General features: G+C 47.0%; 1 protein-coding gene across 1 annotated transcript in view; it reads left to right on the forward strand.

The window, feature by feature from the left end:
* Positions 1–26,577, forward strand: part of macrod1 (mono-ADP ribosylhydrolase 1) — a 1,391,372-nt gene extending 1,364,795 nt beyond the window's left edge. Inside the window, exons 8-10 of the mRNA XM_056277967.1 lie at positions 11,996–12,069; positions 25,934–26,015; positions 26,549–26,577. Coding sequence (XP_056133942.1) covers positions 11,996–12,069; positions 25,934–26,015; positions 26,549–26,577 — 185 coding nt within the window. The remainder of the gene's footprint in view (positions 1–11,995; positions 12,070–25,933; positions 26,016–26,548) is intronic.
* The last annotated feature ends 1,142 nt before the right edge of the window (positions 26,578–27,719 follow it).

A 27,719-nucleotide genomic window follows, 5' to 3' on the forward strand; every position in this document is an offset into this window, starting at 1 on the left:
TGATACAGAGAATAACCACTCAGTAGACACCTGTCCTACACATGTCCCCAGAGGACTTTGCCCTGATACAGAGAACAACCACTCAGTACACACCTGTCCTGCATATGTCCCCAGAGGACTGTGTCCTGATACAGAGAATAACAAATCAGTAAACACCTGTCCTACACATGTCCCCAGAGGACTGTGTCCTGTTACAGAGAATAACCACTCAGTACACACCTGTCCTACACATGTCCCAAGAAGACTGTGTCCTGATACAGAGAATAACCACTCAGTAGACACCAGTCCTACACATGTCCCAAGAGGACTGTGTCCCGATACAGAGACTAACCACTCAGTAAACACCTGTCCTACACATGTCCCCAGTGGACTGTGTCCCGATACAGAGAATAACCACTCAGTAAACACCTGTCCTACACATGTCCCCAGAGGACTGTGTCCCGATACAGAGAATAACCACTCAGTAAACACCTGTCCTACACATGTCCCCAGAGGACTGTGTCCTGATACAGAGAATAACCACTCAGTAAACACCTGTCATACACATGTCACCAGAGGACTGTGTCCCGATACAGAGAATAACCACTCAGTAGACACCAGTCCTACACATGTCCCAAGAGGACTGTGTCCCGATACAGAGAATAACCACTCAGTACACACCTGTCCTACACATGTCACCAGAGGACTGTGTTCCGATACAGAGAAAAACCACTCAGTACACACCTCTCCTGCACATGTCCCCAGAGGACTGTGTCCTGATACAGAGAATAACCACTCAGTAGACACCTGTCCTAAACATGTCCCAAGAGGACTGTGTCCTGATACAGAGACTAACCACTCAGTACACACCTGTCCTACAAATGTCCCAAGAGGACTGTGTCCTGATACAGAGAATAACCACTCAGTAGACACCAGTCCTACACATGTCCCAAGAGGACTGTGTCCCGATACAGAGACTAACCACTCAGTAAACACCTGTCCTGCATATGTCCCCAGAGGACTGTGTCCTGATACAGAGAATAACAACTCAGTAAACACCTGTCCTACACATGTCCCCAGAGGACTTTGCCCTGATACAGAGAACAACCACTCAGTACACACCTGTCCTGCATATGTCCCCAGAGGACTGTGTCCTGATACAGAGAATAACAACTCAGTAAACACCTGTCCTACACATGTCCCCAGAGGACTGTGTCCTGATACAGAGAATAACCACTCAGTACACACCTGTCCTACACATGTCCCAAGAGGACTGTGTCCTGATACAGAGAATAACCACTCAGTAGACACCAGTCCTACACATGTCCCAAGAGGACTGTGTCCCGATACAGAGACTAACCACTCAGTAAACACCTGTCCTACACATGTCCCCAGTGGACTGTGTCCCGATACAGAGAATAACCACTCAGTAAACACCTGTCCTACACATGTCCCCAGAGGACTGTGTCCCGATACAGAGAATAACCACTCAGTAAACACCTGCTCTACACATGTCACCAGAGGACTGTGTTCCGATACAGAGAATAACCACTCAGTACACACCTCTCCTGCACATGTCCCCAGAGGACTGTGTCCTGATACAGAGAATAACCACTCAGTAGACACCTGTCCTAAACATGTCCCAAGAGGACTGTGTCCTGATACAGAGACTAACCACTCAGTACACACCTGTCCTACAAATGTCCCAAGAGGACTGTGTCCTGATACAGAGAATAACCACTCAGTAAACACCTGTCCTACACAAGTCCCCAGAGGATTGTGTCCTGATACAGAGAATAACCACTCAGTAGACACCAGTCCTACACATGTCCCAAGAGGACTGTGTCCCGATACAGAGACTAACCACTCAGTAAACACCAGTCCTACACATGTCCCCAGTGGACTGTGTCCCGATACAGAGAATAACCACTCAGTAAACACCTGTCCTACACATGTCCCCAGAGGACTGTGTCCTGATACAGAGAATATCCACTCAGTACACACCTGTCCTACACATGTCCCCAGAGGACTGTGTCCTGATACAGAGAATAACCACTCAGTAGACACCTGTCCTACACACGTCCCCAGAGGACTGTGTCCTGATACAGAGAATAACCACTCTTTAGACACCTGTGCTACACGTGTCACCAGAGGACTGTGTCCTGATACAGAGAATAACCACTCAGTAGACACCTGTCCTACACATGTCCCCAGAGTACTGTGTCCTGATACAGAGAATAACCACTCAGTACACACCTGTCCTACACATGTCACCAGAGGACTGTGTCCTGATACAGAGAATAACCACTCAGTAGACACCTGTCCTACACATGTCCCCAGAGGACTGTGTCCTGATACAGAGAATAACCACTCAGTAAACACCTGTCCTACACATGTCCCCAGAGGACTGTGTCCTGATACAGAGAATAACCACTCAGTAAACACCTGTCCTGCACATTTCCCCAGAGGACTGTGTCCTGATACAGAGAATAACAACTCAGTAGACACCTGTCCTAAACATGTCCCCAGAGGACTGTGTCCTGATACAGAGAATAACCACTCAGTACACACCTGTCCTACACATGTCCCCAGAGGACTGTGTCCTGATACAGAAAATAACCACTCAGTAAACACCTGTCCTACACATGTCCCCAGAGGACTGTGTCCTGATACAGAGAATAACCACTCAGTAGACACCTGTCCTACACATGTCCCCAGAGGACTGTGTCCTGATACAGAGAATAACCACTCAGTAAACACCTGTCCTACACATGTCCCCAGAGGACTGTGTCCTGATACAGAGAATAACCACTCAGTAGACACCTGTCCTACACATGTCCCCAGAGGACTTTGCCCTGATACAGAGAACAACCACTCAGTACACACCTGTCCTGCATATGTCCCCAGAGGACTGTGTCCTGATACAGAGAATAACAAATCAGTAAACACCTGTCCTACACATGTCCCCAGAGGACTGTGTCCTGTTACAGAGAATAACCACTCAGTACACACCTGTCCTACACATGTCCCAAGAAGACTGTGTCCTGATACAGAGAATAACCACTCAGTAGACACCAGTCCTACACATGTCCCAAGAGGACTGTGTCCCGATACAGAGACTAACCACTCAGTAAACACCTGTCCTACACATGTCCCCAGTGGACTGTGTCCCGATACAGAGAATAACCACTCAGTAAACACCTGTCCTACACATGTCCCCAGAGGACTGTGTCCCGATACAGAGAATAACCACTCAGTAAACACCTGTCCTACACATGTCCCCAGAGGACTGTGTCCTGATACAGAGAATAACCACTCAGTAAACACCTGTCATACACATGTCACCAGAGGACTGTGTCCCGATACAGAGAATAACCACTCAGTAGACACCAGTCCTACACATGTCCCAAGAGGACTGTGTCCCGATACAGAGAATAACCACTCAGTACACACCTGTCCTACACATGTCACCAGAGGACTGTGTTCCGATACAGAGAAAAACCACTCAGTACACACCTCTCCTGCACATGTCCCCAGAGGACTGTGTCCTGATACAGAGAATAACCACTCAGTAGACACCTGTCCTAAACATGTCCCAAGAGGACTGTGTCCTGATACAGAGACTAACCACTCAGTACACACCTGTCCTACAAATGTCCCAAGAGGACTGTGTCCTGATACAGAGAATAACCACTCAGTAAACACCTGTCCTACACAAGTCCCCAGAGGATTGTGTCCTGATACAGAGAATAACCACTCAGTAGACACCAGTCCTACACATGTCCCAAGAGGACTGTGTCCCGATACAGAGACTAACCACTCAGTAAACACCTGTCCTACACATGTCCCCAGAGGACTGTGTCCTGATACAGAGAATATCCACTCAGTACACACCTGTCCTACACATGTCCCCAGATGACTGTGTCCTGATACAGAAAATAACCGCTAAGTAAACACCTGTCCTACACATGTCACCAGAGGACTGTGTCCTGATACAGACACTAACCACTCAATAGACACCTGTCCTACACATGTCCCCAGAGGACTGTGTCTTGATACAGAGACTAACCACTCAGTACACACCTGTCCTACACGTGTCACCAGAGGACTGTGTCCTGATACAGAGAATAACCACTCAGTAGACACCTGTCCTACACATGTCGCCAGAGGACTGTGTCCTGATACAGAGAATAACCACTCAGTACACACCTGTCCTACACACGTCATCAGAGGACTTTGTCCTGATACAGAGAGTAGCCACTCAGTAGACACTTGTCCTACACATGTCGCCAGAGGACTGTGTCCTGATACAGAGAATAACCACTCAGTACACACCTGTCCTACACACGTCATCAGAGGACTTTGTCCTGATACAGAGAGTAAACACTCAGTACACACCTGTCCTACACATGTCCCCAGAGGACTGTGTCCTGATACAGAAAATAACCACTCAGTAAACACCTGTCCTACACATGTCACCAGAGGACTGTGTCCTGATACAGAGAATAACCACTCAGTAGAAACCTGTCCTACACATGTGCCCAGAGGACTGTGTCCTGATACAGAGACTAACCACTCAGTAAACACCTGTCCTACACATGTCCCCAAGGGACTGTGTCCTGATACAGAGAATAACCACTCAGTAGACACCTGTCCTACACATGTCCCCAGAGGACTGTGTCCTGATACAGAGAATAACCACTCAGTAGACACCTGTCCTACACATGTCCCCAGAGGACTTTGCCCTGATACAGAGAACAACCACTCAGTACACACCTGTCCTGCATATGTCCCCAGAGGACTGTGTCCTGATACAGAGAATAACAACTCAGTAAACACCTGTCCTACACATGTCCCCAGAGGACTGTGTCCTGATACAGAGAATAACCACTCAGTACACACCTGTCCTACACATGTCCCAAGAGGACTGTGTCCTGATACAGAGAATAACCACTCAGTAGACACCAGTCCTACACATGTCCCAAGAGGACTGTGTCCCGATACAGAGACTAACCACTCAGTAAACACCTGTCCTACACATGTCCCCAGTGGACTGTGTCCCGATACAGAGAATAACCACTCAGTAAACACCTGTCCTACACATGTCCCCAGAGGACTGTGTCCCGATACAGAGAATAACCACTCAGTACACACCTGTCCTGCACATGTCCCCAGAAGACTGTGTCCTGACACAGAGAATAACCACTCAGTAGACACCTGTCCTACACATGTCCCCAGAGGACTGTGTCCTGATACAGAGAATATCCACTCAGTACACACCTGTCCTACACATGTCCCCGGATGACTGTGTCCTGATACAGAAAATAACCGCTCAGTAAACACCTGTCCTACACATGTCCCCAGAGGACTGTGTCCTGATACAGAGACTAACCACTCAATAGACACCTGTCCTACACATGTCCCCAGAGGACTGTGTCTTGATACAGAGAATAACCACTCAGTACACACCTGTCCTACACGTGTCACCAGAGGACTGTGTCCTGATACAGAGAATAACCACTCAGTAGACACCTGTCCTACACATGTCGCCAGAGGACTGTGTCCTGATACAGAGAATAACCACTCAGTACACACCTGTCCTACACACGTCATCAGACGACTTTGTCCTGATACAGAGAGTAACCACTCAGTACACACCTGTCCTACACATGTCCCCAGAGGACTGTGTCCTGATACAGAGAATAACCACTTAGTAGACACCTGTCCTACACACTTCCCCAGAGGACTGTGTCCTGATACAGAGAATAACCACTCAGTAGACACCTGTCCTACACACGTCCCCAGAGGACTGTGTCCTGATACAGAGAATAACCACTCAGTAGACACCTGTCCTACACACGTCCCCAGAGGACTGTGTCCTGATACAGAGAATAACCACTCAGTACACACCTGTCCTACACATGTCACCAGAGGGCTGTGTCCTGATACAGAGAATAACCACTCAGTAAACACCTGTCCTACACATGTCCCCAGAGGACTGAGTCCTGATACAGAGATTAACCACTCAGTACACACCTGTCCTACACATGTCACCAGAGGACTGTGTCCTGATACAGAGAATAACCACTCAGTACACACCTGTCCTGCACATGTCACCAGAGGACTGTGTCCTGATACAGAGAATAACCGCTCAGTACACACCTGTCCTGCACAGGTCCCCAGAGGACTGTGTCCTGATACAGAGAATAACAACTCAGTAGACACCTGTCCTACACATGTCCCCAGAGGACTGTGTCCTGATACAGAGAATAACCACTCAGTAGACACCTGTCCTACACATGTCCCCAGAGGACTGTGTCCTGATACAGAGAATAACAACTCAGTAGACACCTGTCCTACACATGTCCCCAGAGGACTGTGTCCTGATACAGAGAATAACCACTCAGTAGACACCTGTCCTACACATGTCCCCAGAGGACTGTGTCCTGATACAGAGAATAACCACTCAGTAGACACCTGTCCTACACATGTCCCAAGAGGACTGTGTCCTGATACAGAGACTAACCACTCAGTACACACCTGTCCTACACATGTCCCCAGAGGACTGTGTCCTGATACAGAGAATAACCACTCAGTAAACACCTGTCCTACACATGTCCCCAGAGGACTGTGTCCTGATACAGAGAATAACCACTCAGTAAACACCTGTCCTACACATGTCCCCAGAGGACTGTGTCCTGATACAGAGAATAACCACTCAGTACACACCTGTCCTACACATGTCCCCACAGGACTGTGTCCTGATACAGAGAATAACCACTCAGTAAACACCTGTCCTACACATGTCCCCAGAGGACTGTGTCCTGATACAGAGAATAACCACTCAGTACACACCTGTCCTACACATGTCCCCACAGGACTGTGTCCTGTTACAGAGAATAACAACTCACTACACACCTGTCCTGCACATGTCCCCTGAGGACTGTGTCCTGATACTGAGAATAACAACTCAGTAGACACCAGTCCTACACATGTCCCCAGAGGACTGTGTCCTGATACGGAGAATAACCACTCAGTACACACCTGTCCTACACATGTCCCCAGAGGACTGTGTCCTGATACAGAGAATAACCACTCAGTAGACACCAGTCCTACACATGTCCCAAGAGGACTGTGTCCCGATACAGAGACTAACCACTCATTAAACACCTGTCCTACACATGTCCCCAGTGGACTGTGTCCCGATACAGAGAATAACCACTCAGTAAACACCTGTCCTACACATGTCCCCAGAGGACTGTGTCCTGATACAGAGAATAACCACTCAGTAAACACCTGTCCTACACATGTCCCCAGGGGACTGTGTCCTGATACAGAGAAAACCACTCAGTAAACACCTGTCATACACATGTCACCAGAGGACTGTGTCCTGATACAGAGAATAACCACTCAGTACACACCTGTCCTGCACATGTCCCCAGAGGACTGTGTCCTGATACAGAGAATAACCACTCAGTAGACACCTGTCCTACACATGTCCCCAGAGGACTGTGTCCTGATACAGAGAATAACCACTCAGTAAACACCTGTCCTACACATGTCACCAGAGGACTGTGTCCTGATACAGAGAATAACCACTCAGTAGACACCTGTCCTACACATGTCCCCAGAGGACTGTGTCCTGATACAGAGAATAACCACTCAGTACACACCTGTCCTACACATGTCACCAGAGGACTGTGTCCTGATACAGAGAATAACCACTCAGTAGACACCTGTCCTACACATGTCCCCAGAGGACTGTGTCCTGATACAGAGAATAACCACTCAGTAAACACCTGTCCTACACATGTCCCCAGAGGACTGTGTCCTGATACAGAGAATAACCACTCAGTAAACACCTGTCCTGCACATTTCCCCAGAGGACATTGTCCTGATACAGAGAATAACCACTCAGTAGACACCTGTCCTACACATGTCCCCAGAGGACTGTGTCCTGATACAGAGAATAACCACTCAGTACACACCTTTCCTAAACATGTCCCCACAGGACTGTGTTCTGATACAGAGAATAACAACTCACTACACACCTGTCCTGCACATGTCCCCAGAGGACTGTGTCCTGATACAGAGAATAACAACTCAGTAGACACCAGTCCTACACATGTCCCCAGAGGACTGTGTCCTGATACGGAGAATAACCACTCAGTACACACCTGTCGTACACATGTCCCCAGAGGACTGTGTCCTGATACAGAGACTATCACTCAGTAAACACCTGTCCTACACATGTCCCCAGAGGACTGTGTCCTGATACAGAGAATAGCCACTCAGTACACACCTGTCCTACACATGTCCCCAGAGGACTGTGTCCTGATACAGAGAATAACCACTCAGTAAAAACCTGTCCTACACATGTCACCAGAGGACTGTGTCCTGATACAGAGAATAACCACTCAGTAGACACCTGTCCTACACATGTCCTAAGAGGACTGTGTCCCGATACAGAGACTAACCACTCATTAAACACCTGTCCTACACATGTCCCCAGTGGACTGTGTCCCGATACAGAGAATAACCACTCAGTAAACACCTGTCCTACACATGTCCCCAGAGGACTGTGTCCTGATACAGAGAATAACCACTCAGTAAACACCTGTCCTACACATGTCCCCAGGGGACTGTGTCCTGATACAGAGAAAACCACTCAGTAAACACCTGTCATACACATGTCACCAGAGGACTGTGTCCTGATACAGAGAATAACCACTCAGTACACACCTGTCCTGCACATGTCCCCAGAGGACTGTGTCCTGATACAGAGAATAACCACTCAGTAGACACCTGTCCTACACATGTCCCCAGAGGACTGTGTCCTGATACAGAGAATAACCACTCAGTAAACACCTGTCCTACACATGTCACCAGAGGACTGTGTCCTGATACAGAGAATAACCACTCAGTAGACACCTGTCCTACACATGTCCCCAGAGGACTGTGTCCTGATACAGAGAATAACCACTCAGTACACACCTGTCCTACACATGTCACCAGAGGACTGTGTCCTGATACAGAGAATAACCACTCAGTAGACACCTGTCCTACACATGTCCCCAGAGGACTGTGTCCTGATACAGAGAATAACCACTCAGTAAACACCTGTCCTACACATGTCCCCAGAGGACTGTGTCCTGATACAGAGAATAACCACTCAGTAAACACCTGTCCTGCACATTTCCCCAGAGGACATTGTCCTGATACAGAGAATAACCACTCAGTAGACACCTGTCCTACACATGTCCCCAGAGGACTGTGTCCTGATACAGAGAATAACCACTCAGTACACACCTTTCCTAAACATGTCCCCACAGGACTGTGTTCTGATACAGAGAATAACAACTCACTACACACCTGTCCTGCACATGTCCCCAGAGGACTGTGTCCTGATACAGAGAATAACAACTCAGTAGACACCAGTCCTACACATGTCCCCAGAGGACTGTGTCCTGATACGGAGAATAACCACTCAGTACACACCTGTCGTACACATGTCCCCAGAGGACTGTGTCCTGATACAGAGACTATCACTCAGTAAACACCTGTCCTACACATGTCCCCAGAGGACTGTGTCCTGATACAGAGAATAGCCACTCAGTACACACCTGTCCTACACATGTCCCCAGAGGACTGTGTCCTGATACAGAGAATAACCACTCAGTAAAAACCTGTCCTACACATGTCACCAGAGGACTGTGTCCTGATACAGAGAATAACCACTCAGTAGACACCTGTCCTACACATGTCCTAAGAGGACTGTGTCCTGATACAGAGACTAACCACTCAGTACACACCTGTCCTACACATGTCCCCAGAGGACTGTGTCCTGATACAGAGAATAACCACTCAGTAAACACCTGTCCTACACATGTCCCCAGAGGACTGTGTCCTGATACAGAGAATAACCACTCAGTAAACACCTGTCCTACACATGTCCCCAGAGGACGGTGTCCTGATACAGAGAATAACCACTCAGTAAACACATTTCCTACACATGTCGCCAGAGGACTGTGTCCTGATACAGAGACTAACCACTCAATAGACACCTGTCCTACACATGTCCCCAGAGGACGGTGTCCTGATACAGAGAATAACCACTCAGTACACACCTGTCCTACACGTGTCACCAGAGGACTGTGTCCTGATAAAGAGAATAACCACTCAGTAGACACCTGTCCTACACATGTCGCCAGAGGACTGTGTCCTGATACAGAGAATAACCACTCAGTACACACCTGTCCTACACACGTCACCAGAGGACTTTGTCCTGATACAGAGAGTAACCACTCAGTACACACCTGTCCTACACAAGTCCCCAGAGGACTGTGTCCTGATACAGAGAATAACCACTCAGTAGACACCTGTCCTACACACGTCCCCAGAGGACTGTGTCCTGATACAGAGAATAACCACTCAGTAGACACCTGTCCTACACACGTCCCCAGAGGACTGGTTCCTGATACAGAGAATAACCACTCAGTAGACACCTGTCCTACACATGTCCCCAGAGTACTGTGTCCTGATACAGAGAATAACCACTCAGTACACACCTGTCCTACACATGTCACCAGAGGACTGTGTCCTGATACAGAGAATAACCACTCAGTAGACACCTGTCCTACACATGTCCTAAGAGGACTGTGTCCTGATACAGAGACTAACCACTCAGTACACACCTGTCCTACACATGTCCCCAGAGGACTGTGTCCTGATACAGAGAATAACCACTCAGTAAACACCTGTCCTACACATGTCCCCAGAGGACTGTGTCCTGATACAGAGAATAACCACTCAGTAAACACCTGTCCTACACATGTCCCCAGAGGACGGTGTCCTGATACAGAGAATAACCACTCAGTAAACACCTTTCCTACACATGTCCCCAGAGGACTGTGTCCTGATACAGAGACTAACCACTCAATAGACACCTGTCCTACACATGTCCCTAGAGGACTGTGTCCTGATACAGAGAATAACCACTCAGTAGACACCTGTCCTACACATGTCCCCAGAGTACTGTGTCCTGATACAGAGAATAACCACTCAGTACACACCTGTCCTACACATGTCACCAGAGGACTGTGTCCTGATACAGAGAATAACCACTCAGTAGACACCTGTCCTACACATGCCCCCAGAGGACTGTGTCCTGATACAGAGAATAACCACTCAGTAGACACCTGTCCTACACATGTCCCCAGAGGACTGTGTCCTGATACAGAGAATAACCACTCAGTAAACACCTGTCCTGCACATTTCCCCAGAGGACTGTGTCCTGATACAGAGAATAACAACTCAGTAGACACCTGTCCTAAACATGTCCCCAGAGGACTGTGTCCTGATACAGAGAATAACCACTCAGTACACACCTGTCCTACACATGTCCCCAGAGGACTGTGTCCTGATACAGAAAATAACCACTCAGTAAACACCTGTCCTACACATGTCACCAGAGGACTGTGTCCTGATACAGAGAATAACCACTCAGTAGAAACCTGTCCTACACATGTCCCAAGAGGACTGTGTCCTGATACAGAGACTAACCCCTCGGTAATGTGGTGGTGGTGGTGGGGGGGGCGGGGTTAGTGTGCAGCATGATAGAAGGACAAGTCTTGTCTCCTGTGTCGTGTTTCTCTCCCCATCGTCACCTCCTGCAGCCGAGGTGCTGATGCTGTTTACACAACAGGTGTGTCTGGATGCACACAAGACACACAAAGCAGGGACACACATAACATGTCATGTCTGTATTATACTTGTTTGTGGGGGGGGTGAGGAGGGGTGAGCGGGGGGGGCGGTTTGCAGACTAAGAGGCTTTGCAACAGATCTGCCACAACACCTGTTCTTACTAAATGTGCACACTGCAAATATCTCTCTCCTTGTGTGTTGGTGTGCACGTGTGTGTGTGTGTGTGTGTGTGTGTGTGTGTGTGTGTGTGTGTGTGTGTGTGTGTGTGTGTGTGTGTGTGTGTGTGTGTGTGTGTGTGTGTGTGTGCGTCTAGGATACCCACCTGAGCAGGCGGTGCACGAAGCGCTGTCGACTGTGAGGGAATTTCTGGATGAGCATCATGACAAGGTGCACTTTTGTGTTTTTGTGTGCGTCTGTGTGAGCGCCAACATTTCCGTTTCTATGCCATTTACTCTAGTTGTGTTCCCTCTAGTTGTGTTCTCTCTAGTTGTGTTCCCTCTAGTTGTGTTCCCTCTAGGTGTGTTTCTTCTAGTTGGGTTTCCTCTAGTTGTGTTCCCTCTAGGTGTGTTTCCTCTAGTTGTGTTCCCTCTAGTTGTGTTCCCTCTAGTTGTGTTCCCTCTAGTTGTGTTCCCTCTAGTTGTGTTCCCTCTAGGTGTGTTTCCTCTAGTTGTGTGCCCTCTAGGTGTGTTTCCTCTAGTTGTGTTCCCTCTAGGTATTTTCCCCCTAGTTGTGTTTCCTCTAGTTGTGTTCCCTCTAGGTGTGTTCCCTCTAGTTGTGTTCCCTCTAGTTGTGTTCCCTCTGGTTGTGTTCCCTCTAGGTGTGTTTCCTCTAGTTGTGTTCCCTCTAGGTGTGTTCCCTCTAGGTGTGTTCCCTCTAGGTGTGTTCCTTCTAGTTGTGTTCCCTCTATGTGTGTTCCCTCTAGATGTGTTCCCTCTAGTTGTGTTCCCTCTAGGTGTGTGCCCTCTAGTTGTGTTCCCTCTAGTTGTGTTCCCTCTAGTTGTGTTCCTTCTAGTTGTATTCCCTCTAGGTGTGTTCCCTCTAGGTGTGTTTCCTCTAGTTGTGTTCCCTCTAGGTGTGTTCCCTCTAGGTGTGTTTCCTCTAGTTGTGTTCCCTCTAGGTCTGTTCCCTCTAGTTGTTTTTCCTCTAGTTGTGTTCCCTCTAGTTGTGTTCCCTCTAGGTGTGTTCCCTCTAGGTGTGTTCCCTCTAGCTTTGTTCCCTCTAGTTGTGTTCCCTCTAGGTGTGTTTCTTCTAGGTGTGTTCCCTCTAGGTGTGTTTCCTCTAGGTGTGTTTCCTCTAGTTGTGTTTCCTCTAGTTGTGTTCCCTCTAGTTGTGTTCACTCTAGTTGTGTTTCCTCTAGGTGTGTTTTCTCTAGTTGTGTTTCCTCTAGGTGTGTTTCCTCTAGGTGTGTTTCCTCTAAGTGTGTTTCCTCTAGTTGTGTTCCCTCTAGATGTGTTTCCTCTAGGTGTGTTTCCTCTAGTTGTGTTCCCTCTAGTTGTGTTCCCTCTAGATGTGTTTCTTCTAGTTGTGTTCCCTCTAGTTGTGTTTCCTCTAGGTGTGTTTCCTCTAGTTGTGTTCCCTCTAGTTTTGTTTCCTCTAGTTGTGTTTCCTTCATGTGTGTTTCCTCTAGTTGTGTTCCCTCTAGGTGTGTTCCCTCTAGTTGTGTTTCCTCTAGGTGTGTTTCTTCTAGTTGTGTTCCCTCTAGTTGTGTTCCCTCTAGTTGTGTTTCCTCTAGGTGTGTTTCCTCTAGTTGTGTTCCCTCTAGTTTTGTTTCCTCTAGTTGTGTTTCCTTCATGTGTGTTTCCTCTAGGTGTGTTCCCTCTAGTTGTGTTTCCTCTAGTTGTGTTCCCTCTAGGTGTGTTTTTTCTAGTTGTGTTCCGTCTAGTTTTGTTTCCTCTAGTTGTGTTTCCTTCATGTTTGTTTCCTCTAGTTGTGTTCCCTCTAGTTGTGTTTCCTCTAGTTGTGTTCCCTCTAGGTGTGTTTCCTCCAGGTGTGTTTCCTCTAGTTGTGTTCCCTCTAGGTGTGTTTCTTCTAGTTGGGTTTCCTCTAGTTTTGTTTCCTCTAGTTGTGTTTCCTTCATGTTTGTTTCCTCTAGTTGTGTTCCCTCTAGTTGTGTTTCCTCTAGTTGTGTTCCCTCTAGGTGTGTTTCCTCTAGTTGTGTTCCCTCTAGGTGTGTTTCTTCTAGTTGGGTTTCCTCTAGTTGTGTTTCCTCTAGTTGTGTTCCCTCTAGGTGTGTTCCCTCTAGGTGTGTTCCCTCTAGGTGTGTTCCCTCTAGTTGTGTCCCCTCTAGTTGTGTTCCCTCTAGGTGTGTTTCTTCTAGTTGTGTTTCCTTCATGTGTGTTTCCTCTAGTTGTGTTCCCTCTAGTTGTGTTTCCTCTAGTTGTGTTCCCTCTAGTTGTGTTCCCTCTAGGTGTGTTCCCTCTAGGTGTGTTCCCTCTAGTTGTGTTCCCTCTAGTTGTGTTCCCTCTAGGTGTGTTTCTTCTAGTTGTGTTTCCTTCATGTGTGTTTCCTCTAGTTGTGTTCCCTCTAGATGTGTTTCTTCTAGGTGTGTTTCCTTCATGTGTGTTTCCTCTAGCTGTTCCCTCTAGTTGTGTTTCCTCTAATTGTGTTTCCTTCATGTGTGTTTCCTCTAGTTGTGGTTTCCTCTAGTTGTGATGCCTTCATGTGTGTTTCCCCTCACAGCTGTTGTTTTGGTTTTGGGCTGTGGGCCAGGAGAGAGCTGTAGAGAGACAACACACACATGCACATGCATAATCACACACACAGGCACTTTCACCAACACACAAACACACACACTCACACAAACAGACACAACAACGCACATGGAGTACACACTCCTGTGAGTCCTGGCTGGCGTGCTCATGGGCATGTCGGTGGTTTAATTGGCTCCTTGCGGGACTAACGTCAGCAACACAAACACACACGCACATTTTCCTCCAGAGCAGCAGGGGAAGACGAAGTGATGGAATAGATGGCTGGAAGGGACGGATGGGAGGGGAGGTGAAGGAGTCGAGATTTGCAGAAAGGAGGAAACTTTCCAGTCAGTTGTTCCCGTGCCCTCCCATTCTGCATTCTTCACTTCCCCACCCCCGCTCCCTCCCTCCGTTTCCATTATCTGTTATCTATACATCTATTTCTTCATCATGTATTAGCTTGGAGAGCCCTGTACATCATGTCCCTCTCTTCCCTCCCTCCTCGCTGTCCTTGACTACACGAGGTGGCAGCTCCCAGAGGGGGTGTTGATGCTGTCGTTGTTAGCGAAGGCGTCTGCAGGGACTGTAGTACCGCAGTCACCTGACGCCATCAGCCCCGTGGAGCTTAGCATCTTCTGTATTACATCTAACAAAGAGCACAAGTCAACACCCCCACATGTCTGCAAACAAGACCGGCAAGACCAGAAGAGGGAGGTGTTTATGTGACGCTTAGGGGTCAGATGTGGTATCTGTGTTCTCAAGAGAAGGTTTGACTGTAAGCAGTTAAGGTTGTGTTTATTCACAAATCTCTGCATTTTAAATCGTTCCATGGTCCATTCTTACACAGCCCTACACCGAGGTCATGAGAGAGTAAAGGGATGGGCCCAGGGCGACACAGAAAAAATGGCGTAAAACCAGAGAGTCCAATGACCTCAGTGACTATCAGTGACTTCTTGCATCATTCTCCTCCAGCTTGAAAACAGCTAGGACCACTTAGTATCAGAACAAGATATGTGGCGCCACTGATGCTCGAAAAATGTTTGTTGCTTTTAACTCACTCCTCAATCTGCCTCCTCCTCCGGCCTCCACTCTGCTCACTCCTGACACGCTCACCTCGTACTTTACTGATTAGGTTTCTGCCATCAGTAACCAGTTCGCTGAGCCTGACCAACTCTGCCTCACCTTATTCTCCCCCCTGACCGGGGAGGAAGTCTCCAAGCTTCTGCTGGACTCTCGTCTCACTACCTGTCCACTGGATCCGATACCATCCAACCTCCTACAGACCATTTCCCCCGCACTTAACCCTTCAGTCACAAACATCATCAACTCCTCGCTTACAATGGATGTGTTCCCCACCACATTTAAGCAAGTTCGGGTCACCCCGCTCCCCAAAAAACCTACACTCAACCCAGCCCAGTTCGAAAACTACAGATCAATTTCACTCTTACCCTTTCTATCAAAAATACTTGAACCCACGGTCTTTAACCAAGTCTCTGAATTCCTTTCTGAAAACAATCTGTATGATCCGAATCAGTCTGGCTTTTTGTGGGGTCACTCTACCGAGACTGCACTCCTGTCGGTAATGGAATCACTGTGTTTGGCTAGACCTGCTGGTCAGTCCTCAGATTTATTGTTGCTAGATCTGTTAGCTGCCTTTGACACAGTTAACCACCAAATCCTCCTCTCCACACTCACTGAGCTTGTTATCTCAGGATCTGCCCTCTGCTGGTTCATGTCCTACCTCTTGGGGAGATCTTTTAGAGTATCTTGGAGGGGAGAAGTATCCAAACAGCACGGCTTATCCACAGGGGTGCCTCAAGGATCAGTGCTCGGTCCCCTTCTCTTCTCAATATACACCACCTCACTTGGTGCAATCATCTGCTCCCTGAACTCCCTCATTCAGGTCTCGCTCAGCCCCGCTCACTATGCTCTGCCAATGAAAGGCACCTGCCACTTCCGCCACTACGGGTCCCTAAGTCACTCGCCAGACTTTTCTGTTCTATAGTTCCCTGGTGGTGGAACGAGTTACCTTACTCCATTCGATCCGCTGAGTCTCTCTCCATCTCTAAGAAGAAGTTAAAGACCCAGCTCTTTCACCAACACCTCCACACCTGATGGAATTAAAAAAAAATTGCTTCTGCTTCTGTGCAACCTATGCATTGCCTTTGTGCACTGCCTGTTTAACACCTATGTCCTACTGGACTTGAACCTAGTTTTTTTACACTTACTTGCATTGTCGTCTCCTAACTAGATCCTTGCTTGTGTTGTACTAACTCTGAGACGTACGTCTCTTTGGATAAAAGTGTCTGCTAAATGAAATTGTAACATTGTAATTGTTACATATTGTTACATTGTAACATAGTGTTACTCGTTGTAATTGTTACATTGTAGCATAGTGTTACTCATTGTAACATTGTAATTGTTAAATTATAAAATAGTGTTACTCATTGTAATTACTCATTGTAAGGATGTAATTGTTGCGGTGTAACATAGTGTTACTCACATTCATGAAGCATTGTTTTAGTAAATACTACTGTAACTTGAAGTTAAAATGGGCCAGTTGCATACAAAAGGAGATACAAAGCTGATGTTCGACACAAAGTAATGTTGCAGCATTTCATTTCATCAAGTACAAGTACCTCTTTCATTGCCATCGACTGTAGACGTATAAAAATACACTATGCTGCTGTTCGGTACAGTTAGCTGCTTATTTGGCAAGAAGTGTGGCCTACAGATACGGCCTGGCCCTTATTTCTGAGATAGTCACCTTTACCTCTGTTGTGTAAGGGTGGCACGGTGGCTCAGTGGTTTGCGCTGCCACCTCACAGCAAGAAGGTCTTGGGTTCGAACCCCGGAGTAGTCCAACCTTGGGGGTCGTCCTCTTTTGTGGAGTTTGCATGTTCTCCCCGTGTCTGTGTGGGTTTCCTCCAGGGGCTCCGGTTTCCTCCCACAGTCCAAAGACATGTAGGTCAGGTGAATCGGCCGTACTACATTGTCCTTAGGTGTGAATGTGTGGGCCCTGTGATGGCCTGGCAGCCTGTCAAGGGTGTCTCCCCGCCTGCTGCCCAATGACTGCTGGGATAGACTCCAGCACCGCCCGACCCACCTTCGGATAAAACGGCTTGGATAATGGATGGATGGATGTGTTGTGTAACTGCAACTGAAAGTGTAGTCTGTAACACACATACACTGCTTTATGCTAAAAACACCACAATGCAATGCTTCACCTCTTCTCAGCTCTGCTCATGTACTCTTTTCACCGTCCAGTCCCACGTGACGAGATGAGGAGACGCCACAAAGTGATGACTCAGTAACCTCCGCTTCCTCCCTGCTGAGTACGCCATTCAGTGCTTCCCAACGTGAATGCATGAAGAAGGGAACAACTGCGGACACGGCTTTGGTAGTTGTGTTATCATCAGCCTACCCTCAGTCTGTGTTGCAGAAGGAGCAGAAGGAGCTCCCTAATGCTCCCTCATGCTACGGCTCATTTCACATCTCTCCTACACAATACTTGGTTCAGTTTGAACAGGGACACGCAACTGTTTCAGTGAAAGAAACTGTGTAAGGCACTTATATTGTATTTAAAGCGGTAGCCTGGGGACGTGTTTTCCTCGCCTGTCTCCATACTGCCGCCCCCCCCCCCCACTCGCCCCAGCAAGATATGAGGTCAGTGACTGTGCCCTGATCTGAAGCCACACCGGGCCAGGCAGGCGACTCAGTCCACGCCTCACATCCACCACACCACATGCGACCCACTGAGCCAAACCTGCTCCACAAAGGTGTGTGTATGTGTGTGTGGGTGTGTGTGTGTGTGCGCGCGCGCGTGTGCGCGCGTGCGTGCGTGCGTGCATGCGTGGGTGTGTGTTTAAGAGAGAGTTTGGCACCAAGCCCTTGATTTCCTCATTACTGTGTGAGTAGCTTTAGTCATCACAGCCCAGAGAATTCAAAGCCTCATGGCACCTGGTTCTGCCAACCAGAACACACACAACACACACACACACACACACACACACACACACACACACACACACACACACACACACACACACACACACACACACACACACACACACACACACACACACACACACTCACACATTCATAGTTATGTAAACACAGTCTTGCAGTAGGTCTATAGCTTGTTATATGTATATATACAGTGCATCTGGAAATTATTCACACCCCTTCACTTTCCCCACATTTTGTTATGTTACAGCCTTATTCCAAAATGGATTAAATTCCTTTTTTTCCTCATCAATCTACACACAATACCCCATAATGACAAAGTGAAAAAGGTTTTGTAGACATTTTTGCAAATTTATTAAAAATAAAAAACTGAAATATTGCATGTGCATAAGTATTCACACCCTTTGCTATGACACTCAAAATTGAGCTCAGGTTCATCCTGTTTCCACTGATCATCCTTGAGATGTTTCTACAGCTTCATTGGAGTCCACCTGTAGTAAATTCAATGGATCGGACATGATTTGGAAAGGCACACACCTGTCTATATAAGGTCCCACTGTTGACAGTGCATGTCAGAGCAGAAACCAAGCCATGAAGTCAAAGGAATTGTCTGTGGACCACCGAGACAGGATTGTATCGAGGCACAAATCTGGGGAAGGGTACAAAAACATTTCTACAGCTTTGAAGGTCCCGAAGAGCACAGTGTTCTCCATCATTCGTAAATGGAAGAAGTTTGGATCCACCAGGACTCTTCCTAGAGCTGGCCGCCCAGCCAAACTGAGCAATCGGGGGAGAAGGGCCTTGGTCAGGGAGGTGACCAAGAACCCGATGGTCACTCTGACAGAGCTCCAGCGTTCCTCTGTGGAGATGGGAGAAACCTCCCAGAAGGACAACCATCTCTGCAGCACTCCACCAATCAGGCCTTTATGGTAGAGTGGCCAGACGGAAGCCTCTGCTCAGTAAAAGGCACATGACAGCCCGCTTGGAGTTTGCCAGAAAGCACCTAAAGGACTCTCAGACCATGAGAAACAAGATTCTCTGGTCTGATGAAACCAAGATTGAACTCTTTGGCCTGAATGCCAAACGTCACGTCTGGAGGAAACCAGGCACCTCTCATCACCTTGCTAATACCATCCCTACAGTGAAGCATGGTGGTGGCAGCATCATGCTGTGGGGATGTTCTTCAGCGGCAGGAACTGGGAGACTAGTCAGGATCGAGAGAAAGATGAATGGAGCAAAGTACAGAGAGATCCTTGATGAAAACCTGCTCCAGAGCGCTCAGGACCTCAGACTGGGGCGAAGGTTTACCTTTCAACACGACAACGACCCTAAGCACACAGCCAAGACAACGAAGGAGTGGCTTCGGGACAAGTCTGTGAATGTCCTTGAATGGCCCAGCCAGAGCCCAGACTTGAACCCCATTGAACATCTCTGGAAAGACCTGAAAATAGCTGTGCAGCGATGCTCCCCATCTAACCTTACAGAGCTCGAGAGGATCTGCAGAGAAGAATGGGAGAAATACCCCAAATATAGGTGTGCCAAGCTTGTAGCTTCATACCCAAAAAGACTTGAGGCTGTAATCGCTGCCAGGGGTGCCTCAACCAAGTACTGAGTAAAGGGTGTGAATACTTATGTACATGCAATATTTCAGTTTTTTATTTTTAATAAATTTGCAAAAATGTCTACAAAACCTTTTTCACTTTGTCATGATGGGGTGTTGTGTGTAGACTGATGAGAAAAAAATGGAATTTAATCCATTTTGGAATAAGGCTGTCACATAACAAATGTGGGGAAAGTGAAGGGGTGTGAATACTTTCTGGATGCACTGTATATGTTGTTATATGTTTCTGTATATGTTGTGATATGTTTATATGTTTCTGTATATGTTGTTATATGTTTATATGTTTCTGTATATGTTGTTATATGTTTATATGTTTCTGTATATGTTGTTATATGTTTATGTGTTTCTATATACACTATATGTAAAAAAGTATTGGGACACCTCTTAATCATTGAATCCGGGTGTTTCATTGCCACAGGTGTATAAATCCAGCAGCTAGCCATGCAGTCTGCATTTACACACATGTGTGAAAGAATGGGTCGTTCTGAAGAGCTCAGTGGATTCAAGTGTGGTACTGTCATAGGATGCCACCTTTGCAATAAGTCAGTTCGTGAAATTTCTTCCCAGCTAGACATTCCACAGTCAACTGTAAGTGGTATAACTGGAAAGTGGAAGCGTTTAGGAACAACAGCAACTCAGCCACCAAGTTACAGACCACGTAAAGTCACACAGCGGGGTCAACGAGTGCTGAGGCGCATAGTGCATAAAAGTCGCCAACGCTCTGTTGACTCGATAACTGCAGAGTTCCAAACTTCCTCTGGCATTAACATCAGCACAAAAACTGTGTGCCAGGAGCTTCATGGAATGGGCTTCCATGGCCGAGCAGCTGCATGCAAGCCTTACATCAATAAGCACAATGCCAAGTGTCAGATGGAGTGGTGTAAAGCACACTGCCACTGGACTCTGGAGCAGTGGAAATGTGTTCTGTGGAGTGACAAATCACGCTTCTCTGTCTGGCAGTCTGATGGACGAGTCTGGGTTTGGTGGATGCCAGGAGAACGTTACCTGCCTGACTGCATTGTGCCAACTGTAAAGTTTGGTGGAGGAGGGATAATGGTATGGGGTTGTTTTCCAGGGGTTGGGCTAGGCCCCTTAGCTCCAGTTAAGGGAAATCTTAATGCTTCAGCATACCAAGACATTTTGGACAATTCTATGCTTCCAACTTTGTGGGAACAGTTTGGGGAGGGCCCTTTTTTGTTCCAGCATGACTGTGCCCCAGTGCACAAAGCAAGGTCCATTAAGACATGGTTGGGTGAGTTTGGTGTGGAAGAACTTGACTGACCTGCACAGAGTCTTGACCTCAACCCCATCGAACACCTTTGGGATGAACTAGAATGGCGATTGCGAGCCAGGTCTTCCCATCCAACATCAGTGCCTGACCTCACAAATGCTCTTCTGGATGAATGGGCAAAAATTCCCACAGACACACTCCAAAATCTTGTGGAAAACCTTCCCAGAAGAGTGGAAGCTGTTATAGCTGCAAAGGGGGACCAACTCCATATTAATGCCTATGGATTTAGAATGAGATTGTTAGGGCTCGGTCTGTTGACCAACCTAGCAACCAGCAATGAGAGCGGGGGAAGGGCGCGTCTGAAACACCTGCAGCCTATCTACTCGTTAACCACTCTAGTATAAGTTTGTTTGCTTTCCAGAACTCGTCGGGTTCGTTCTACAAACCCCTTAACAGAGATGTCATAAAAGCTCCTGTAGGTGTAATGGCCAGGTGTCCCCATACTTGTGTACATGTTGTGTGTGTTGTTATATGTTTATATGTCTATATATATAACATATATGTTATATGTTTGTATATGTTTACATATATATATATATATATATATATATATAGTCGATTCAATTCAATTCAATTCAATTTTATTGTCATTAAAAACAATGTGCAGGCACATGTTAAAAATGAAATGAGGGCTGTGGCTTCACCAAACAGTGCAAGACAGACACAGACAAACACAGCAAACACAGTATAAGATATACACACAGGAAGACCAAAAGCTAAAATAAGTTAAAAAAGAGCTGGAGTACAAAATATTTAAAAATATCTACAGACATTCAGTGGGTAGCCAGGTTCAGGTGGGCAACAGCTTGTGGAAAGAAGCTGTTTTTGAGCCTGGTAGTGCGGGCTCTGAGGCTCCTGTAGCGCCACCCAGAGGGCAGGGGTGTGTGTGTGTGTATATATATATATATATATATATATATATATGTTGTTATATGTTATATGTGTATATATATATGTTTATAGGTGTATATATGTTTATAGGTGTGTGTGTGTGTGTGTGTGTGTGTATATATATATATATATATATATATATATATATATATATATATATACTACTACTTTCGGCTGCTCCCGTTAGGGGGCGCCACAGCGGATCATCCGTTTCCATTTCTTCCTGTCTTCTGCGTCTTCCTCTGTCACACCAGCCACCTACATGTCCTCCCTCACCACATCCATAAACCTCCTCTTTGGCCTTCCTCTTCTCCTCTTCCCTGGCAGCTCCATATTCAGCATCCTTCTCCCAAAATACTCAGCATCTCTCCTCCACACATGTCCAAACCATCTCAATCTTGCCTCTCTTGCTTTGTCTCCAAACCGTCCAACCTGAGCTGTCCCTCTAGTATACTCGTTCCTAATCCTGTCCTTCTTCATCACTCCCAGTGAAAATCTTAGCATCTTCAACTCTGCCACCTCCAGCTCCGCCTCCTGTCTTTTCATCAGTGCCACTGTCTCCAAACCATACAACATAGCTGGTCTCACTACCATCTTGTAAACCTTCCCTTTAACTCTTGCTGATACCATTCTGTCACACATCACTCCTGACACTCTTCTCCACCCACTCCACCCTGCCTGCACTCTCTTCTTCACCTCTCTTCTGCACTCCCTGTTACTTTGGACAGTTGACCCCAAGTATTTAAACTCAAATGCCTTCGTCACCTCTACTCCTTGCATCCTCACCATTCCACTGTCCTCCCTCTCATTCACGCATAGGTATTCCATCTTGCTCCTACTGACTTTAATTCCTCTTCTCTCCAGTGCATACCTCCACCTCTCCAGGCTCTCCTCCACCTGCACCCTACTCTCACTACAGATCACAATGTCATCCGCGAACATCATCGTCCATGGAGACTCCTGCCTGATCTTGTCCATCAACCTGTCCATCACCATTGCAAACAAGAAAGGGCTCAGAGCCGATCCTTGATGTAATCCCACCTCCACCTTGAACCCATCTGTCATCCCAACCGCACACTTCACCATTGTCACACTGCCCTCATATGTATCCTGCACCACTCCTACATACTTCTCTGCAACTCCTGACTTCCTCATACAATACCACACCTCCTCTTTCAGCACCCTGTCATATGCTTTCTCTACATCTACAAAGACACAATGTGACTCCTTCTGACCTTCTCTATACTTCTCAATCAACATTCTCAAAGCAAACATCACATCTGTGGTGCTCTTTCATGGCATGAAACCATACTGCTGCTCGCTAATCGTCACCTCTCCTCTTAACCTAGCTTCTATTACTCTTTCCCAAATCTTCATGCTGTGGCTGATCAACTTTATACCTCTGTAGTTGTTACAGTCCTGCACATCGCCCTTGTTCTTGAAAATCAGTACCAGTATGCTTCTTCTCCACTCCTTAGGCATCCTCTCACTTTCCAAGATTGTGTTAAACAATCTAGTTAAAAACCCCACTGCCATCTCTCCTAAACATATCCATGCCTCCACAGGTATGTCATCAGGACCAACTGCCTTTCCACTCTTCATCCTCTTCATAGCTGCCCTCACTTCCTCCTTGCTAATCCGCTGAACTTCCTGATTCACTATCCCTACATCGTCCAACCTTCTCTCTCTCTCATTTTCTTCATTCATCAGCCCCTCAAAGTATTCCTTCCACCTTCTCAACACACTCTCCTCGTTTGTCAGCACATTTCCATCTCTATCCTTGATCACCCTAACTTGCTGCACATCCTTTGCAGCTTGGTCCCTCTGTCTAGCCAATCGGTACAAGTCCTTTTCTCCTTCCTTAGTGTCCAACCTGTCACACAACTCACCATACTCCTTTTCCTTTGCCTTTGCCACCTCTCTCTTTGCTTTATGCTGCATCTCCTTGTACTCCTGTCTACTTTCTTCATCTCTCTGACTATCCCACTTCTTCTTTGCCAGCCTCTTCCTCTGTATACTTTGCTGTACTTCCTTATTCCACCACCAAGTCTCCTTGTCTTCCTTCCTCTGTCCTGATGACACACCAAGTACCTTCCTAGCTGTCTCCCTCACTATTTCTACAGTGGTTGCCCAGCCATCTGGCAACTCTTCACTACCACCCAGTGCCTGTCTTACCTCCTCCCTGAACTCCACACAACAGTCTTCCTTCTTCAACTTCCACCATTTGATCTTCGGCTGTGTCTTCACTCGCTTCGTCTTCTTGGTCTCCAAAGTCATCCTACAGACCACCATCCGATGCTGCCTAGCTATGTTCTCCCCTGTCACAACCTTGCAGTCTCCAATCCCTTTCAGATTGCGCCTTCTACATAAGATATAGTCCACCTGTGTGCACTTTCCTCCACTCTTGTACGTCACCCTGTGTTCCTCCCTCTTCTTGAAATATGTATTCACCACAGCCATTTCCATCCTTTTCACAAAATCGACCACCATCTGTCCTTCCACATTTCTCTTCTTGATTCCATACCTTCCCATCACCCCCTCATCACCTCTGTTCCCTTCACCAACATGTCCATTGAAGTCCGCTCCAATCACCACTCTCTCCTCCTTGGGTACCCTCTCCACCATGTCGTCCAACTCACTCCAGAATTCTTCTTTCTCTTCCATCTCACACCCAACTTGCGGGGCATATGTACTGATAACATTCAGCAATACACCTTCAATTTCCAGCTTCATACTCATCACTCTGTCTGACACTCTCTTCACCTCCAGCACACTCTTGACATACTCTTCCTTCAGAATTACCCCTACCCCATTACTCCTCCCATTCACACCATGGTAGAAGAGTTTGAACCCACCTCCGATACTCCTGGCCTTACTCCCCTTCCACCTGGTCTCTTGCACACACAATATGCCTACCGTCCTTCTCTCCATCATGTCAGCCAGCTGTCTCCCTTTACCAGTCATAGTGCCAACATTCAAAGTTCCAACTCTCACCTCCACATGCCTACCCTTCCTCCTCTCTAGCTGCCTCTGGACACGCTTTCCCCCTCTCCTTCTCCTTCGCGCAACAGTAGCATAGTTTCCACCGACACCCTGCTGGTTAACAGTACCGGTGGCGGTCGTTGGTAACCCGGGCCTCGACCCTATGTAAGTCTTATTTATGATCCGCATATTTGATTTGGCAAAGATTTTACGCCGGATGCCCTTCCTGATGCAACCCTCCCCATTTGTCCGGGCTTGGGACCGGCACTAAGGATGCACTGGCTTGTGCATCCTCAGTGGCTGGGTTATATATATATATATATATATATATACACACATACACACACACACACACACACACATATATACATACACACACCCCCTATATATATACATATATACACACATACCTATATATACCTATATATACCTATATATATATACACACATACCTCTATACATATATATATATACATACATACACACACACACACACACACACACACAGGTGTATATAGGTGTGTGTGTGTGTGTGTGTGTGTATATATATATATATATATATATATATATATATATATATATATATATATATATATGTTATTATATATATATATATATATATATATATATATATATATATATATATGTTTATAGGTGTGTGTGTGTGTTGTTATTTTTTATTGCTGCATATTGCAGTTTTTAAGTAACCGTTTCTTGAATGGTTATTTAAAATTTGTGTGTGTGTGTGTGTGCGTGTGTGTGTGTGTGTGTGTGTGTGTGTGTGTGTGTGTGTGTGTGTGTGTGTTTCAGTTGGACAGGGTCATTTTCTGTGTGTTCTTACCAACGGACAAGGAGCTGTATCTGAAGAACCTCCCTCTCTACTTCCCTGGGGGTGAGCTCTCTCTCACACACACAGACACACACACTCACACACTAACACACACACACACACACACACACACACACACACACACACAGCAGAAAAAAGCGCATCACTCAGTAAACCAATACAGCTCATAAGCTACATATACATATTCAGTAAAAGTGTGTGTAACAGTGTGTAACACACTCTCTGCTGTGTGTTCCTGCAGTGTGTCAGGACACCTCTGTTACTCTTACTCTTACTCTTACTGTCACTGTCACTGTTACTGTTACTCTTACTGTCACTGTCACTGTTACTCTTACTGTTACTCTTACTGGCATCACTGGCACTGTTACATTGATAGCAGTAATATTCTCACCAGTCTTTTTGTCTGCTACATAATGGCTCATGTGATCCACCACAGTGTAGGCCATGAGCGCAAGCTGTAAAAAAAAGCTAGAATAACAACTTCAGTGTGACTACAAATTTAAGTTGTTTTTATTTGCGGCACGGAAATGTTGAGAATTCTACTCTTTGTTTTAATTTCTGGTTCTTCTATTCAGGTTGTCCATCCATGTTTTACTTCTTTTGATGAGGGTTCAGAATAATAGGGGGTTCATAACGGACTTCGTTAAGTGTTGTTAAAAGAGTGAGATTCTTAAAAGCGTGATAGCTAATGACGTCTTTCACCCTTCGTGTCCGTGCCTGCCTGTGCAGGCTGCTGAGCAACGGCAGCATCCGCCAGGTAACCAGCCAGGTAACCAGGCAGGGCCCAGAGGGCGCTGTTGCTAAGAGACCAGCGGCACGTGCCCTGTCCGTCTGTGGACGGGTTGCTTTTAACCCCTCTGTCTTTTCTCTGAGAGCTGCTCTAACACAACTTGTACTTTCCTAAAGGCATTTTCCTGTCTTCCCTTCTCACCCACTAAGATGCATTTTTGGACGTGTGTTTAGGTGAAGAAAAACGACAGTTAGCATGACGAGTGTTCCTTACTTAGGCTGCAGCCTGGGTACCGCTTCTCTAAAGCTAGCTAACAAAATAGCTGAGCAGAAAACGTAGATACTCACCTGCCCAGTGTAGCGAGGTAACACGGCTAAAAGACATTTTCATAATAAGTACGGTAGCGAATTCGGAGAGGTGGGGGGCACTCGGGAGCACCGCCACAGACGGGACGCGAACCCGTGTTACCCACACCACAAGCGACAACGTTAACCAGTCGACTAAAGGGTCCGATCCCCAGATTTCGCTACATTAGTGTCAGAAGTGGGATACGCGCGGACGAGCTTCCCCGAAGGGGGGGAGGGGTATGGGTTCGCGTCCCGGCTGCCGCAGTTCCGGTGGTTGCCCCCCCGAATTCGCTACAGTGTGGTGGACACGTATTGGGGACAGAATTCAACCCAGGAACTAAGGGTTAAGTCATGGTTGCCCTGGCAGGTTAACGCAGGGTTAAGTTATGGTTGTCCAGCCAGTTTTCTGGTTATTCTTGCCACCTCCGCTCAGTCGAGCTGTGGGTTGTGTTTGTCTCGCTGATTTACCGTGGATTAAAGAAAGTTGCCTACACGGCTAAAGTGTGAACCTACGGTCTTCTCCGTTACTTCGGCTCTACACTGGTGACCCCGACGTCGGTTTTCGGATAAGTTTTCTGAAACCACACACATTATGGCTACGAACGCCGTTGCAATTAAACTGCCGGAGTTTTGGGAGTCTTCCGCGGCTACATGGTTCGCGCAGGCTGA

Source organism: Lampris incognitus, chromosome 1 (genome assembly GCF_029633865.1).
Source record: "Lampris incognitus isolate fLamInc1 chromosome 1, fLamInc1.hap2, whole genome shotgun sequence".
In the NCBI taxonomy this organism is placed as follows: Eukaryota; Metazoa; Chordata; class Actinopteri; order Lampriformes; family Lampridae; genus Lampris; species Lampris incognitus.